This window comes from Pavona decussata, unplaced genomic scaffold (genome assembly GCF_977016875.1).
Source record: "Pavona decussata unplaced genomic scaffold, jaPavDecu1.1 SCAFFOLD_254, whole genome shotgun sequence".
NCBI lineage: Eukaryota > Metazoa > Cnidaria > Anthozoa > Scleractinia > Agariciidae > Pavona > Pavona decussata.
In genome coordinates, this window is record NW_028145657.1 from 549,069 (window position 1) to 566,094 (window position 17,026).

Sequence of the window (17,026 nt, forward strand, 5' to 3'; positions counted from 1 at the left end):
GTTTAAACATTCGTTATCACGAATGGTCATTGCAGTAATGCTGAGAAATAATCAGAGACTTAGTTTGGTATGAATTAGCTTTAATTAGAATGAAGGAAACCCACTTACAATTATTATTCATTTATTTTTTTTTAACTGTACCGCGTGGCATTTGAACAGCTCGTTTGTCCCCACTGCGGGGCGTTTTCCAGTTTTTTTTTCCCCGGGGAGGGGATGAGCACTGCTGAAATGAATGATGTGTTATCACTTTTAATCCCAACCTAACTACTGACGTTCCACAATTGACTTGACTCTGAAGATGACTTCAGCCCAGGTTGACGAAACGTCAGTCAACATCACCTCAAAGAGTCCTTCCTAGGATAATCACCATTCGTCTACATACAACGCAAAGACTACGTCTCCAATATTAACGTTGGGGATATTGTTGTCTTGAATGATCTTTAAGGACGGTGCCCCTTGAAAAGAAGTATTTTTGCGTCGATTATGTCTGTACGGGAAAAGCAGATCTTAGCAAGGGCTATTGAAATCCAAACACAAAACTGGGGAAAACCATGCATTTTTCACGATCATTAATTAAGTAACAATAATCCCAAAAATATATGGCATTTTTTTCCCAAATGGAAGCTTAATTATCTCTGAAAACTGCGCGGCTGCCTCAATTTACTTTTAGGATTTCAATAGCTCACGCTAAGATCTCCTTTTCCCACATAGTCATAAACTATGCAAATATGCCTTCTTTAAGAAACGCGTGTTTGGACCATCCCAAGACGTGCTGAACGTATGCGCAGTAGCGCAGTAGGTATAAGAGAGGGCTACAATTTTTGCTTTTGTGTAGGTGTACTATTTCGTTAAACTGAAAGTTTGTATTTTAAAGCTGGTAAGGGGTTCAAACCCCCGATCGGGGCCCCCCATGTATGAAAATTTACCGAGTACTTCCTCCCCCTCCCCGGGGGGGGGGGGGAAGAGAATCCACCGTACAGAAAAAGATGGTGGCTGTAAATTTTACCACAATACCTTTTGAACCTAACACAGGCACCCCCCACCCCCTCCACATTTAAAGCTCATCTTCTCCATCTGGCAAGTTTTCATTTGTAGTTAAACGAAGAAAGATCACTGAGCTATCAGGTAAAACGCCAACTGTTTATTACAAACAATCTGTTTAATTAATGCATTACTCCAATGGCATTGGAGTAATGCATTAGTTAAATAGTTGAAACTTAGAATAGGTTACATGGGTGTTTAAAGTTTTTCGAATATGTACAGTTTTAAAGTCGATTTTATTATTTATGGATAGAATATTGTTTTTGTTAGACGTACATCAGGACAATAAAAATAAGACCAGACGAAAATAAATTGAATCATCATAAAGAAACAACCCTGGACAGCTCTTGCAAAACTAAACAATGAAAGTCTGCTTGTGGATTTCTTCCAACAATAGACAGTGGCCGTCACAACCACAGCATCTGCGCTGGGAAAATATAAAGTGTTATTTTCTGTTGCACGGCGCTTGTGTAACCATTCAGCTTGACGTAAAGTAGTTTATTCGCAAGTAAAATTAGTAATATTTCGGTTTAAGTTGGTGTATGAAAGCCTAATGACTTGAGCCTCCGGAACCCCCCTTCCCCTCCACCCAGTAAAATACAAGGATATAAGTTCGATTATAATTTTACAGTAAGTACATAGGCCTTGTACTTTATCCTTTCCCTATCCTCAGTATCTCACTCGCTTGTGATCATATTCTCAAGTTCTCTTTCGGTTTCCTTGTGCTGATCTGTGTCGTGGTGCATTTCAATAAGCCCAACGTAGATCAGGGCCCCCAGGACACCGCCCAAAAAGCAGCCAATCACAGGAACCCACGACCAATTGTTGCCGGCCCTGTAAAAATAATATCGCTGTTAAGTTTAATGATAGGGGTCCATTTAGTTACCTCGTTGCTAAGTTACACGGTTGCTCCATACAATTTGACATCTGATTAATTTCCACGACCAACGATTTCGCGTGCTTTTTCTCCAGGAAAAGTTTGAAGTTTTGCGTGCACGTTTGGTAATCTACTCACACCTTTTTAGTAAATATTCTTAGTTTATTCTTATTTATAGCCAAAACATATTGAAATTTCAAGCTGAAGGAAGAAAGAGGAATACAAAAAAGACAAAAGCAGCTGGCATGTATGGAAGCAGCGATAAGAATTTTGTGAAATATCCATCCTCAATTTAAAAACGTCGGTGTTTTCCCAGCCAATTCGAGGTGAAAATATAAAATATTCTAGACTGACGATGGGTAAGTAATATTATTGCAAGGTGCTTGATATCAAGCCCCTTCGTAGCTATTTCTTGTATTTGTGTAGCTAGCTAGTTTCTAAGGATTACGATAACCTAATCACGCCGAATGGACACTAGTAAGAATTTCAGAACGAATGAATAAATTGTAAAACGGAACTTAATTTTTCTCAATTTTGGCGTCAATACTCACGTAAAAACCTCTCCACCCCACCCGGCCATCGCAGTAAACAGTCTAGGTCCCAGATCCCTAGCAGGATTGATAGCATAACCACAATTGAACCCAAAAGTGGCGCCGATAACAAACACCACCAGACCAACCATGACCGGTGCCGAGCCTTTGCCAGGAGAATTGTTCTTTTCATCAATGATAGCGAACACGGATCCAACCAGCAACGCAGTGCCAACCAGCTATAAAAAGGCAAAACATTTCGGTCATTATATTGCATAATCATTTTTATTTCAAATCACAGTTATTGAAGAAAAGTTTACATGTTAAAGTTCGCGTGCCTTGGGTATTTTTTTGAGTAGCTAGACCCCCCAAAATTACCCAGTGGCTTCCAAGCATGCACGAGATTTTCCAGACATACCTGTGTTCAACAATTCATAATTTATAAGATATTCACAAACTGAAATTGATGGGTGTTTGATGGGTGGAAATAATGTGCATGTGTAGAAGTGAACACAACGAGTATTCGTTTTAATCAGGAGTAGTAGAGCGAAAGATGACTCACGCGTTTCCATGCATAAGGCAAGCAATTCTCGCCCATCTTTCAATTATCCGAGGAAAAAACATTACTTCGTGCTCTAGTGCTAATGTAAGACCGAGTTACAAGAGCGCAAGAAGTCAGTAATCATTTTACGTAATTTCAGTTTATCCGGTTAACTAGTGTGAATATCTCTGGGTATGATTACCTTACCTGGTCTGCAAAACCATTCCCGATTGACAAGTAGGGCTGAGGGTAAGTTGCCCAGATTCCCGCCGTGCCTTTCGGACCCAGAATCTGACGAACGCCGCCATCAAATGCATTCAAGGCATCTGTTGGGTTGAAAAAAAGTAAGAAACGGAAACATCTCTGGTTCCTTCGGCCGAAATACAGTGTCAAAGTGTATTCCTCTGCTCTGGCCTGTTATGGTTTTTGTCTTACGGTGTCCTTTGCTCTTTTCTTTGGTCGTAGAAACTATATTACTGAATACGAAGAGGAGCTCCTGATATGACTAAGACGTAAGTATATAAAAGACAAACGAAGTCACACCATAGTTAATAAAAGGCAATGGTTATGAAGCTTGACAAACTCCTTTGTTATATGTTTTGTTAGCGTTTTTGGCCTCGACCGTGCACAAACTACAATAGATTTTGAAATGTGTTGGAGCAACTGACCAATAGAAACGTTCCTGCTAAGATATTCAGCTGTGGTGTGAACGTAAAAACAAAGGATTGTGCACGGTCGCAGCCCTTCCAACATAAACTGCAGCACTATTGTTTTCATTGCAAAGTTTCATAACCAGTCCCTCAATTAACTATGGTCACACTAACCAATCAGAATAGACAGAAACGAGACAATCAACAATTGACTTCCAAAGCAATTCACAGACTGGTTCCAGTGTACTCACATTTGTGACCTTATTTCCTATTGGGACACTGATAAATACCACCTTCCGTCTAATAGTGACTTACTGATCTCAACTATGCAACATGTAAATCCCTTGCTACGCTAGGTGACAGATCCTTACTTACCATAGTACACTCCATAAACACAAGCCGAAGCCACAAACGCGCCCAGCATTTGTGCCAACCAATATACGGGAACTTTTCTCCAGGGAAGTCTTCTCACAACAGCAAAAGCCAGGGTCACCGCGGGATTCATGTGTGCGCCTGCAAAACATCATAGTTTGCACATGCTGGGTGAATTTTCTATGCTACCTCCTTTAATGACAGTCATAGAGTATCTTAATGTTGGTATTATAATGTGAAATGAAATGCAATATTAATTTAAAAAATAAAACAAATTTCTCGCTCTCGAAAAACTGTTCGCAACTTGAAAACGGATAATGCCCACTGAAAAATCTTGTGGATATTTTTATACCAAATGAGGTCACAGATTGTTTATGTACCCATATCTCCGTTTCGACCAAATCTGAAGCTCTTAAGTATTTGCGCGCCTACCTGAGACTCCACCCGCCCAGTAACAGCCCAGTGTGACACCAATTCCCCAGCCAAAATTGACCGAAAAGAAGTTCCCAAACTTCCAGTTACTGAGGACCATCTGAGCCACTGATCCCAAACCAAACATCTGCAACATAAAAATGCCATTGTGTAAAATGATATTGGTGGCAACAGATCAGAGAAGCAGTACAGTGGCAGAAAAGCTTTAAGTTTAAAAAGCTTCAGCCACTCAGATTAGCTAAAAGGTACATGTTCAGTTAACAGAGCATAACACATAGAAAAGATCCAATTTAATGATTTCGAGGTGCATTCTTCGAAACTGAACTTAAAATTCTTTGTGGAAGAAAGCTTTTTTTCTGATGAGTCATCCTATGCAGACATACTTTGTGGAGGCTCGGAGAGATACTTAGAAGCAGTCAAGAAATACCTCAAGTTCTATTTTAGTTGGTTTTTGTGACGCGCATGCCGCTTGGATTTACAAAGGACTGACAGCAGCATTCGACCTTTTAGCGATGGGCCCCATCTTTAAATTACGGCCTTGATACAATCTGATTGCCGGTCACAGTTATTGTTTAATAATATGACGGCTAGAAGGAGAGTGGCTAGGGGGAGGGGTAAGACCTTTCACCCCTTTTGTTTCTGGTGTCAAACCATTCACTTGTATGATGTGGCTAATTCTTGACTCTGTGGATAAAATCCCGACTTGTGATCATATAAACAAAAGCCGTTGAGCACTCTCCATTGGTAGCTCTGAATTTTCATTATTTTACAAAACAAAATTCAGTGGAACTATATGTGAATCTCGAGCTTAGTCACTCATGTGAGTCGAGGAGTCGTTAATGGAGGGAGGAAGATTAAAAGAGGAAATACTGACATGTCACCAAATCCTATTCATAACGAAAATTGACCCGATTTAAACAGGGCTAAGAAAAGGAAAGCTAAGTGCTCACCAGCAGAATGAAGGTGGAACAAAATTCGGCGACGGCTTCTCTCATCAAGGGAGACAGACGAAAACGTCTAGCCATGGAGAAAAATTCTTTGCACTGCAAGTTGGAGATAGAAAACAAAAAGGATTTATAAATTACAGGAGTGTTTAGAATGAGATAGATGCAGCCATAAACTATTAAAACAACATACACATATAATCAAAACGGTGTTTGTGTTGAAAACAAGTTTAAGTTACTCGGTTCCGTTCTGTGCTGAGTTCGTATGTATCAAATGAAACCCTTCAAAATGGAGGTAGCGGTATGATGAACATTAGATGGAAGAAATCTCTTTTAAACGGACATTATGATTGGGTATTCAGTTTTTTATCTGTTTTAATATATGACAAAAATGTATGCCTAATAAACTTGACTTTAAGAGGTAAAAATGTCCTACAAGTCGATGCGAGCGCAGGTCACAGTTGATTATTCTGACAGAAATTCATTCCGCACGACTGACAAAGGTAATGGTGATGTATTTATATACCGCACATATCACATAGTCTCATGGCGGTTTACAATTCTTCTGTGGGGTGAGATCGGACGCCAACATGTAAAGGCGCCACTGTCAGTCGCTATCAGTCCATATTTTGATCTTATCCCACCCACCCAACCCACGCATGAATGTGAAAGACAGATGAAATAAGAGATAGAAGTAGACAACCACACCGGGGACCACGCTAGCTACGACAGCATCATATCGAAGTGAGTCCTCGAGCTTAACGCGAGTCTGTAGCATGAAGCAACTCTTAGCAGGAATATTACCACACACCCCTTTCCCCGCCCCCGAAAAGGATATTAATCCAACGCAGGGTATATCCATTCACCAGGGTGAAGAGAGACTATGTGGAATAGAGTTTCTTGTCCAGAGAAACAAGTCAGACCAACCCAGCCTCGTACGCCCCAATCTTGACTTAAAGCGTTAATTTGCAATAATAAAGCATTACTCTGTAACCCTTGGACTACAATACGGTAAGTCCTAGGCTAAAAAGCGAAAATAAATTTCTTAGAGAAATATGTAAAATTTTAGTTTGAAAAATCAGGAGCTTGAAAAAGAAGAAAGAAATCCAAGGCAATCACATAGACATGTATCTCACTTCTTGAAATGTTCCTCTGTTGGTATCCTTTTCAAGTTTATCCGTAGAGCAAACTATTTCCACATCTCCGCTTTCGTTGGACATGACGCTCGCTTTCGTTGCACAAAGTGGACGTTGATGGGTGTACGACAGAGGCACAGTGTTTTCCTTCTGATCTGTACGTGCCTTTATATTTGGGCTCTGTTTTGTTTTTTCCTTTTTCCAGTTTTGATTGATAACTAGAAATCAAGCTTGAGTTTCTGACAGTTTTATAAGAATTACTACTTGAATGCTGAAAAAACGCCGGAATCAGTAACACTAAGTAGAAACACAAACAGCAAAACACGAGATCATTTGATGGATTCTTCAGTGTAAAAAGACCCTACAAAGCTCCGTTAACACTAAAATAGAACGCCGTGGGATTTTATCGCTTACTTAGTCACGTTTGCTGTACATAGCGGAATCATTGCGTGCAAACCTAGTTTTACACCAATTGGTCATCGCTCATACACCAAAGACTGCACACAACAATAACAATCGGCCAAAAATGTTGTTCTAGCTTGCTGACGTTATTTTGTTTGCTCTTTGCGGTTTATTTTTCCAAGGGACAAGCTGTATTCTTGAAATTACTGCACCTGTGGCGTGGTAAATATGTGTCGCCGCGATTCTTTCGCAAAGCGATGATCCATCTTGTAAGCTTATTAAAGTGATTTGTTCCCGTTTCCGAAAGGAAATCATTCCAGGTTAACAAGATCAAACTAGAATCATCGAGCAAAAAGCATACTTTTACACTCTAGATGTACAACCAAAAAGCTTACATTGCCAATATGAACGGTGATCCAAAATTTATTGCCACGATATGCTATAAAGCCAACTGATTTATCCGAACAAGACACTGCGATTTTTATTACCCATGCTTTTACTGTTCTACTGTTCATTTTAATCCTTTAGTGACGCCTTTAGTTTATTTTGGCTAAGTACTACATGCATTTCGTTTGTTAAGCCATAGGCTTTAGCGCGCAATCCGCTCCTGATTTCGTGATCAGCAGAAACTTCTGCAACGTCAGGCTAACAAGGTCAAACGTTTGCCCTTTCAGAGTGAAAATAGGCACGTACTTGACCGAACATACAATCAGAGAGAATTGACAAAGCTACTGAGCTACTATGCAACTTAATCGATTACAAAAATCACTGCGACCAGAAGCAACTAAACATGGTGCAGTCACAGGCCACTAGCAATCAATTAGTTTCTCGCAATTTTAAATCAGTCGGTTTGGCTCAAACAAAACAGAAAAACTACAGATCCTCCAAGAAAGATCAGCTTGAAAATTAGAGCCTGGCAAAGTTACTCATAAATGTCGCCTGTCGTGAGTTACACCTGCAATAGCTATAGTTTTTGAACTGTAGAAATTTGGATGTGCTCTATTGTTCTCGATCGAGGCGTATCCGTGATCCGTTTCGTAAGCCATAAAATAAACTTATTACAAACATAAGTCTCCATTTAACAGCAGTGTTAGTCACGTCAGGGTCGGCTATTTTTAAAAGCCTTGAGCTGTATCATATGTGATCAATTCTCTTTACTTTGCCTAAAATCAATGCATTATGAGATTATCGGAGGATTATTTGTGCCTTGTTGAACGGAGTAAAGCTACCCAATTTTAGCCATCTCTACGCATTTAAATCTTACTCATTATCGCGCAGGCAACATAAACTGAGACGAAAGAATAAAACAAAAGTAGAAAATCGAATGAAGATTCGATGAGGCTTCTCCTGATCAAGACGAATGAAGATGGCTGCATATCTATATAAACAATGCAATATTTTTTGTGCTTGGAAAGCCTCTGAACATGGTCACCTTGAATTGACGTTTTGTTTTGTTTTTGTTTCGTTGTTTCTACCCAGAAGACTAAGATTTCGTTACATCGTGGTGTTTATTAGCTTGGCCATACAAAAGAAAGGGAATTACAAATAGTCTATAGAGGTATTAATTTTAATTGAAATCACTATTATGACAAAATGTTCTTGGTAAAATAAGAATGGCGAGGACATCTCCCGAATGGAACCAACCTACTTTTTTGAGCAATGCCCGCTATCGAACGCTTGACTCGATTGGGCTTCATGGGCCTTGGTTTTGGTTTAAAAGATACGGGGAGATGTGGGGGGGATGGGGGTCTCCTCCCTCTCCTCCCTTCCCTGGATTCGCCACTGATGAGATAGGCCTCCTCGCATGCCTACATACCGGCAATGACAGGGCTAAGGAGTATTCTTTCTTTTTATTTGTTTGTATGTCTGTTATTATTATGGAGAAAGATGTATATCTTCTCGGCTGAAACAGAACACGTAACCTGATCGTTTGGGTAGAGATTTCCAAATTTGTTGGCCTTGCATTTGAAGAGAACTTTCGGTCGTAAATAAACTGAAATTCCACGTTCCATAGAATACACACATTGAAGGGCTGACTGGCCCACAACTTTTGACCGCCTCAGAATTTATCAGTATAATACAGTGTATAATTGCGTGTACAATTTACATTGTATATCTCGTTTCGTGAATACAAACTTTATGTCAGAAACTGAACAAATGCACAGAAATATCGACCGCGACCCTTCACTCGCTTTGTGCTAAAAAAGACAATATTTACTCAACAAAATGGAACCTCAATGGAAGCGTACATTTCACTCAGCGGGAATTTAAATAACTCCATGTAAGAACTGCTTCTTCACTTAATATGATAAGAGTATTAATATGTTCGTGAAACAGAGCGCCATACCGGTCTAACAAGATGACACTGAACTATTTAGGCTTCAAACACGTTCCTGATGAATACCTTCAAGAGCTCAGTTTACTTTTAACTTCGTTCGCCTAAGTTAAGTGTGATTAAATAGGAACTGAAGCATTGTTTGGCAGTAATTGACTTTTCATACTTCAAACTTGTTAGAACGTCCTCAGTCTTCTAATTATAATTGCTTCAACATATTTTGCTCGCACGGTAAGGTCGCGTTCGATTTACCGTATTCCGGAATAAGAATAAGCAGAATAGCTGTCAGATTCAGTCTCTTTTAAAGTAAATTTGGAAGACATTGTTGTAAACTTTCCCTGACACATGATAATTTAAGAGCGATTTTGTAATCCAGTACCTTCCAAAAACCTCTTATGAGGGATTTCTTTTCATCATTTTATGTATTCCTAAGGTCAATCGAACGCACCCTATATTCACGCACGTAGCTACGAGAAACGAAATCTTTTGGATGTAAATCTTATCCTGAGGGCATGAATTCAGGCGGCATGCGCCATTGAGCGATCATTCCAATGGCAGGTTTAAACTGATACCTCATCTTATTCGATATGTGCGTGTATGACTATGTACGTAACTCAAAATATAGCGGAAAAGGTCTTCGTCTAATACGCCGTTGCAAATCGTTTTACCGATCCTTTACAAGGGATGATCGTCTGATTGTTTTGGTTTATGTATGTTTGTGTCCAATTCGAATAATTATCACTTTTCGTGTGTTTTGCATCAACCCTAACTTGGCAGACTGTCCAAAATAAACAAAGCCATAACAGATAGAATCTGCACTGAACTACTGCATTGTTTAAATTGCTCGAGACAAAAGATCAAATAATTCGGTATCCGGTTCTCCCTCGGTGTCATAAAGGAGTTGCTGACAAGCTCGACAAGAGACCCAGGGAAAGCAAGTCGGGGCAGGAAGAGAATTTTACAGGTGACCGTGAGACCAGTTGCAGGAAAGTTTGAATTTCCGGCTTCTGATTGGCCAATCGGATTAGAAATTCGAGATGCTTTCATCGCGCTTTTCAATTTCGTGCATATCACTTCTGTATGTGTATGAAAATTTTCTGGGCGAGTGGATTTCGGCTGCACAGCACACACACTGAAGTATCGGGTGATCGATGGCGACAACTATCCCTGTAAGAAAGCACGAAAGTGGCACGAACAAAGCCGCTATCCTATTGACCAGAAAAAAAATACAAGAAGTTCCTAGCCGTTGAGAGGAGAAATTCAAAGTTTCCTAGAACTGGGCTTGTAAGAGAAACTTAAACTTTTCGGAGGCTTTTTAGCCCGTCTCAGTAAACTCTTACTTGTCCCGATTTCGCCCGTAAACACTTTGTCCCGTCCCGCGTTTTCGAGGAAGGGTTCTTTTAGAGTGCTAGAAACAACATAAAAATAAAATGGTAGCGCCTAGCGAGCAGCAAACACAACATTGATAGACACTAAAACCCGAGATGAGGTTATTTAGCCAAAATGTGCTGTAAACTACATGGAAGAGAAATTAGTATCGATTTGCAGACTGGACTGACTAGGAGCTTAAGACTAAGCTACCGGAGACACGCCACTAATCGGATACAGGCCTTCTATGAAAAATTCATAATGACATACGGCAGCTTTTCTAGCTTTTTCTTTGTCGTCTCGAAAAAAACCGCGGGAATATTCTTAACTGTATCACCTTAAACAGTCAAACTGAGCAATATTCCAAAGACCAAGGGAGACACCGGGGAATGCAATTCCATCTTGTGTAGCTAATGCACAAAGACGAATACCGACAAGCGTTCACTGATGGTAGATAATAAAGCATTACTCAAGAGCACTGAGTCCTTGCTAATATAATCAAACTGTTTGTACTTACCATTTGGGATGAATTGTTATAAATTTAACAAGCTAGTGGCACCTCAACGTTGATCGAATTTGTATTACAAATGACATAAAAAATGAAGAGTTGCCCTCTCACACGACCCCACTTTTGGTATTAGCTTTCAGTTGGGAGATGATAGACAACCAGACTATAATGCACTAATTATTCAGCTGAATGCGTTTTTCTTTTTCAACAGCCAGAGTTTAGGGCTCCAGGACTCCGTGGATAGCAGTACTTTTTCAGTATGTCGCACCTACTTGGTGGAACAATTTGCCTAATGATGTAAAGAATTTTCAGTCCTTGGCTGAGTTTAAGAACAAGGGTAGGACTTTTCTTTTTAAAGTTTCTTTTTTTCTTTTTAAATTTTAGTCCGATTTTAGCCAGTTATTTTAAACTAAGGTTTTATTGTTGTAAAGCGTTGTTCGGTACGTGTACGTAGAAACAGCGCTAGCAGTCAGAAGTGAATTTTATTTTTTAAAAAATTGCACGACTCCAGGGGCTCGAAGAGAAATATATCAAAGCTCTAGATCTCAAATTTCACTGGTAAAAAAATTAAGAAATATGAATACATGTCAGGGAACAAGTCATAACAACATGAACATTACCGACAAAATTTTATTGGCTTTTATAATTTGACTTGAGAAATATCCACCTAGCAAGAGTCAGCATTCAGTTAGATAAACAAAAAATTGAGGTTTGTATCTCATTGTCATTTTTTACTGCTGGATAGAGGGGTAGCTATGCAATAAAGACAGTAGTTTTTGAGGCCGGTTTAGGGGGGGGGGGGGGGCAGGGGTGCAGGCAGAGAACGTTTGTGATTAGGCGGGTTGTGTTCGAGAATAATAGTTTTGACCATTTCACTTATATTGCAAAAAAAATCAAACCAATAATCACAGGTAATCTTTGTTTCAAACCCGACTTACTTGTGACTTGTCATGTGGTTTCTCATGTCTTTTTGCTGACTCGCCCCAGTCGTCTCTCTTGTCTTTTCGCGCGAGGGGTGATGGAAACGAGTCAGGTCTTTCTCCTGCTGCTTATCGGTAGATAATCATGTTGATAAACATTGTACAGTGGTCCAGACTTCTCCCAAACATCTTCTACTTCTGAGTCAGAGAACTATGAAGGATGAAGAGGATACGCCTTGTGTCAATAACCAGACAAAAAAAAAAAACAAAAAAACGAAGAGGTCGATTTTTATTAACCTTAGACACAACACAACGCACTGCTTACAATTGATACAAAGTTACAATACTTACTATACTAACTGTATACAATAATACTATACTTACAATACTAAAATGATAACAGTGCTCATAATACTTACAATAATATAACTTACAATGTCTCACTTCACTAATAATATTTAAAGTGCTTACAATTTACGCATACATTTAATAGAGGAAAAGAAGCCAAAAGATAGTTAATTATATAAGCAATAAATAAATAGCTTAATATACTAAATGAAAGAAAAAAACGTAGAGGGAAGTTAAACAGCTAAAGAAGAGGTCTTTGTAGCGTATACGGAGATGCTGTCACAAGTTAAACACAGTTTCAGTCAAACAAGTGTGTCTTGGGATTTTTACTCTGAATTTTTGCTGGCTGATTTTCTGGCATAATTTAAGCTTTATTGCTAATTACTTTGATGCGTCAAACTTTTCTAAGCAAATTTTTCGTGAGGTGGATATTTTAAAATTAGAACTTTTAAATTGCAAATAGCTTGTAAGATATTAATAAAGAGATTAATATTAATTTCATATTATTATTATTATTATTATTATTATTATAAAAAAAAGTAGAAAAAAGAGCTATTAAAACCTATTTACAATTCAATATTTAAAATTCATTTCGATTAAAAAAAAAGCGACTATTTCCAAGCACAACAGAGCTATTTTCAAGCACAATTTTTTAACAATAGTAAGACTAAAATTTTGATGAAATAAAAAAAGTTGTTAAAAAGATCCTAAAATACTAATTTACAACGTCACGCCATCATTCACTTTCTAAAATTAGCGGAGACACGCTTGGCTAGCGTTTAAGCGGCAGTCATCAATGAAATCCCCAAATGGAATTTTGTGAAAAGGTGTCCTGGAGCCTCTTACGCATGTGTGTATTATTATTATTATTATCATTATTATTATTATTATTATTATTATTATTATTATTATTATTATTATTATTATTATTATTATTATTATTATTAGCGGCAGTCTAAAATGTCGTGCGTGACTCGCACTCCGCGCTGGCCTGCAAAACGCAAACAAATAAATAAATAACGCCTGTTGTGCAGGCTCGCAAACAAAAGCAATGGCCGTCTGGATACTTGAATGATGGTCAGGTTTCTTAATCTCCGCGCTCTGCCGTAAACGCCTCAAAGCTCCTGGCTCCGCAGCCAAAACCAACTGGGGCACTGGGGTTTCCCCCCCCCCCCCCCCCCTGCCCCATCCTGAAAATTATCGTTTCACGTTCAAAGGGAGCCTTGTTTTCGCGTGCTCTGTCAGAATTATGGACACAAGAAATAAATTAAAGGAGTTTTTCGTTTGGGAAAATCAGAGTTGATCTGGATTTCTTGAGATTTCATGTTCGGAAATTAAAAAAACTAATAATAGATCCAAGTAAAAATTGTTCTTATGGTGAATACACTTGACAACGCACGCGGGAAAAAAATTAATGCTGAACAGATGGGAACGCTTAATGAATATTTATATTCACAGCGCGCAGCGCTAAGTGTTCATTGAACACTACTTTACTAATCCATTTTCGGATTTCCCCGAAAAAAAAAAAACATCTCAAGAAATCCGGATTTGGACTAATCTACAAAATCCTTCCGAGATGGAAATGGATCATGAAATCCATCGGAAAACGAATCACAAAATCCGGATTTGGATTTTTCCCAACGCATACACATCATGAGAGAGCATCCCAATTATACACGCAACTTGTGGCGGGCTATTTTTTAAATATATTTTATTGCACAACACCCCACCCCCGCTTTCACCCCCTAAGTGTTCCTAAGCGTGGACTGAGCTCCAGCAAACACGAGCTGTGGACACCCATATTTGGGTCCCACTTTCTTTTTTAATATCTTTTTTTTTTAGTTTTTTTTTTTTTTTTTTTTTGCGTGCGTGCGGGGAATCGCTCGCGATCGCCGAACCAACAGTCGCGCAAAAATACATCCTTGTCAGTATTTTCAACTATCGTGCGTCATATCAGGGGCTCTCCTCCATGATCCACCAAACGTTAGACTGGTGTCCAACTGAGTGGTCACGAGTCATTGCATAACTCTATACGATACCAGTTGTCGTAACTCGCGTCGCGCTTGTATAACAGCCGCGATGCAGATCTCTCCTCTATCAGTCTTTCTCCTGTACGTTTTTGCAGGCAGTACAGGTGCAGTGATCAAGAAATCTTCCACCCAGACATATTGTACTAGAGATGAGAGCCATTCCCTATACAACTTCAAAACCAAGTACTTGAATGGATCTTCGGTTGCGCTGAACCAGTACCGTGGACAAGTCACGCTTTTGTTGAACGTGGCGACATTCTGAGGGTACACGTTCCAGTACCCGCATCTGAATGCACTAATGAAGGAGTTTTCCACTACAGGAACGTACAAATGTGGCTTTTCTGTGCTGGCTTTTCCATGCAATCAATTTGCATACCAAGAGCCTGGAGCTAATGCTCGAGAGATCATGAATGGCTTGAAATACGTCAGGCCTGGTAATGGGTTTGAGCCGAACTTCCCCCTCTTCCAGAAAATCCAAGTCAACGGCGCTCAAGAAGATCCCATATACACATTCGTGAAGGTAAGTTGCTGTTTGTTTGTGGATCCTAACATCTGCCTCGACAAGCCTTGAGAACTGAGCTCCCGCGAGGTCAAGCACGAGGCTGTAATTTCCTGATCCAAAAATCAACGTGATTGCTGAAATATAGCACAATTACCGAAGGTGAAACAACGTCCATTTAATTCCCTTTAAAGCTATTTCCATGGTTGGTAGTTACGTAACGTTCCATAATGTTCTAGCTTGCGTGACGCGCAAGAAACTTGTAGGGGGTCCGGGGTGGGGCAGGGGCAAGGACGATTGACGGCGTCACTGCAAACACCTATTTCCCTCTCTCTCCGGCGATCACTCTTCATGGTCTTCCCATGGTCTTCTTGCCTTCAATTTCTTCCTACGTGGCAGAGGAGGTAGGGAAAATCGTCCCAGTTTACACTTCTTTGAAGTTTCTCCCCAGTCTCCAGGGCTTCGTTCACTACGCGGCCACCACCCGGACGTCTCTCAGTCATTAATAAGCCTGAAAATCACTTTCTCTCTCTCCTGTGCGTTGTAGCATAGGGGGAACACGGATCAGAGGGTGTTTTATTTGTAATTGAGAAGTTTAGGGTCACTGTTTCCGCGAACCTTTGCCCCACACATCTTGCGATAACTCAGTGCTATACATCAACCTAGATTTTTCTCAATTGCAGGTATACGAACGTGAATCATCTAAATCAATGTTCAAACGTCCTACGGAATTAAAAGCATCATGTAAGAAAATGATGCTTAGTCCCAAAGTTCAATTCACAAAAGAATGTCTAATTTTACAGTTCTACAAGGAAAGAGAAGAATCAGTCGCACGCGCGAAGCGAGGGAAGCGTGGAGAAGAGGGCGTACCCTCGCTTCGCGCTTTCGCGCCCCATTCCATTCTCTCCTCCCTCTGGCGCATAGCGCCTGTCACGCAGGCTATAGTTCTACAAAAAGAAACGAAACGTACAAGTTTCACGCAATCATCCAATGACGCAAATCTTGACATTGTTCATTTTTTTCTTCTCTTTATAGTCTCGTTGTCCCCTGCCCGGTGAAGTTGTTAGTCAAGCGGCAAACACGATCCTCTGGTCCCCGGTGAGGAGTACTGATATCACGTGGAACTTTGAGAAGATCCTGTTGGATCACATGGGATACCCTGTCAAACGATACCTGCCCAGTACGGAGCCGTTCGACCTGGCCGATGATATTATTAGTCTCATGAAACAATGTTAGTTCGGAAACGTGAACGATGATTAATTTTTATTTTCAGTTTGGACTTGTATGTATCGTTTTTATTCGGGGACGGTAAATAATAACAGAGAATTGAAAGGGAGTTTTGGGGGAGAAGAGACTCTCCCTTCTTCCCTCTTGTAAGGGCCCTCCTCCCTCCTCCTTCTCTGGAGAAACTTCAGTTTCACGAACCTTTCCACTCCTGAGCTATCACGCTGGAATCAAACTCCAAAATATAAATCCTGTAGTCTTGAAACAGACTGAAAACCAAACAATACAATCGGAAAGCACTACTGTACCCAGCGGGGTCATGTGTTCATATGCATGGCGCACGAAGAAAGCAGGAGCCACTTCGAACGAGGAATTGTTTCGCGCGGTCTCACTGCCACATCTCGGTAAAATCCCTACAGCAATTAATGACGCCTAGCCGCTCCAGCTTGTACTCCTATAAGCACTTTCATTTGAATGTTTACACCGTTGGAAATCATTGTCAGACTCAAAGTTAGAACAATATGATTGTGATTCAAGTTGGCTGTGCCGGGAGTGAATGGGTTGGTGAAACTTATTTTGTCATTTCATTTGATTCGTTTTTCTTTCAAGTGTTCAACAACTTTGTAACAGTTTTTCAAGTAGCATTGTAATATCTTTATGACAGTCACAACAGTTCAACTGAATGACAGACTATTTTCAAACTGTTCTCTACAGTGAAATGGTCTTGAGTTGCGTCTCTCTTTGTTCAGCTTTTGTGCATTCAGCTGTAAGCAGATGTAGAAGCATGGCTTTGAGCTTTGTACTTGAAATATGTGATACGATATTACAGTAAAACTGAAAACTGTTTAGGCTAACTGACATGCAAGTAC

General features: G+C 39.9%; 1 protein-coding gene and 1 pseudogene across 3 annotated transcripts; one reads left to right on the forward strand and one right to left on the reverse strand.

The window, feature by feature from the left end:
• Positions 1-1,121: 1,121 nt before the first annotated feature.
• LOC146456423 (aquaporin-9-like) lies at positions 1,122-6,682 on the reverse strand. Its single transcript, XM_085093119.1, has 7 exons — positions 6,524-6,682; positions 5,394-5,486; positions 4,444-4,570; positions 4,015-4,152; positions 3,197-3,315; positions 2,470-2,687; positions 1,122-1,875 (listed from the first exon to the last, which is right to left on the reverse strand). The coding sequence occupies exons 1-7, from the start codon at positions 6,605-6,607 to the stop codon at positions 1,719-1,721; spliced, it is 936 nt and encodes a 311-aa protein (XP_084949245.1). The 5' UTR covers positions 6,608-6,682; the 3' UTR covers positions 1,122-1,718.
• LOC146456424 (glutathione peroxidase-like) lies at positions 3,324-17,009 on the forward strand (annotated as a pseudogene). Of its 2 annotated transcripts, XR_014858818.1 has the most exons (4): positions 3,324-3,501; positions 11,348-11,473; positions 14,530-14,954; positions 15,969-17,009. The product of XR_014858818.1 is annotated as a glutathione peroxidase-like, transcript variant X2 (transcript). The 2 variants fall into 2 exon arrangements; XR_014858817.1 differs by lacking the exons at positions 3,324-3,501; positions 11,348-11,473 and having other exon boundaries at positions 13,683-14,954.
• Positions 17,010-17,026: the final 17 nt, after the last annotated feature.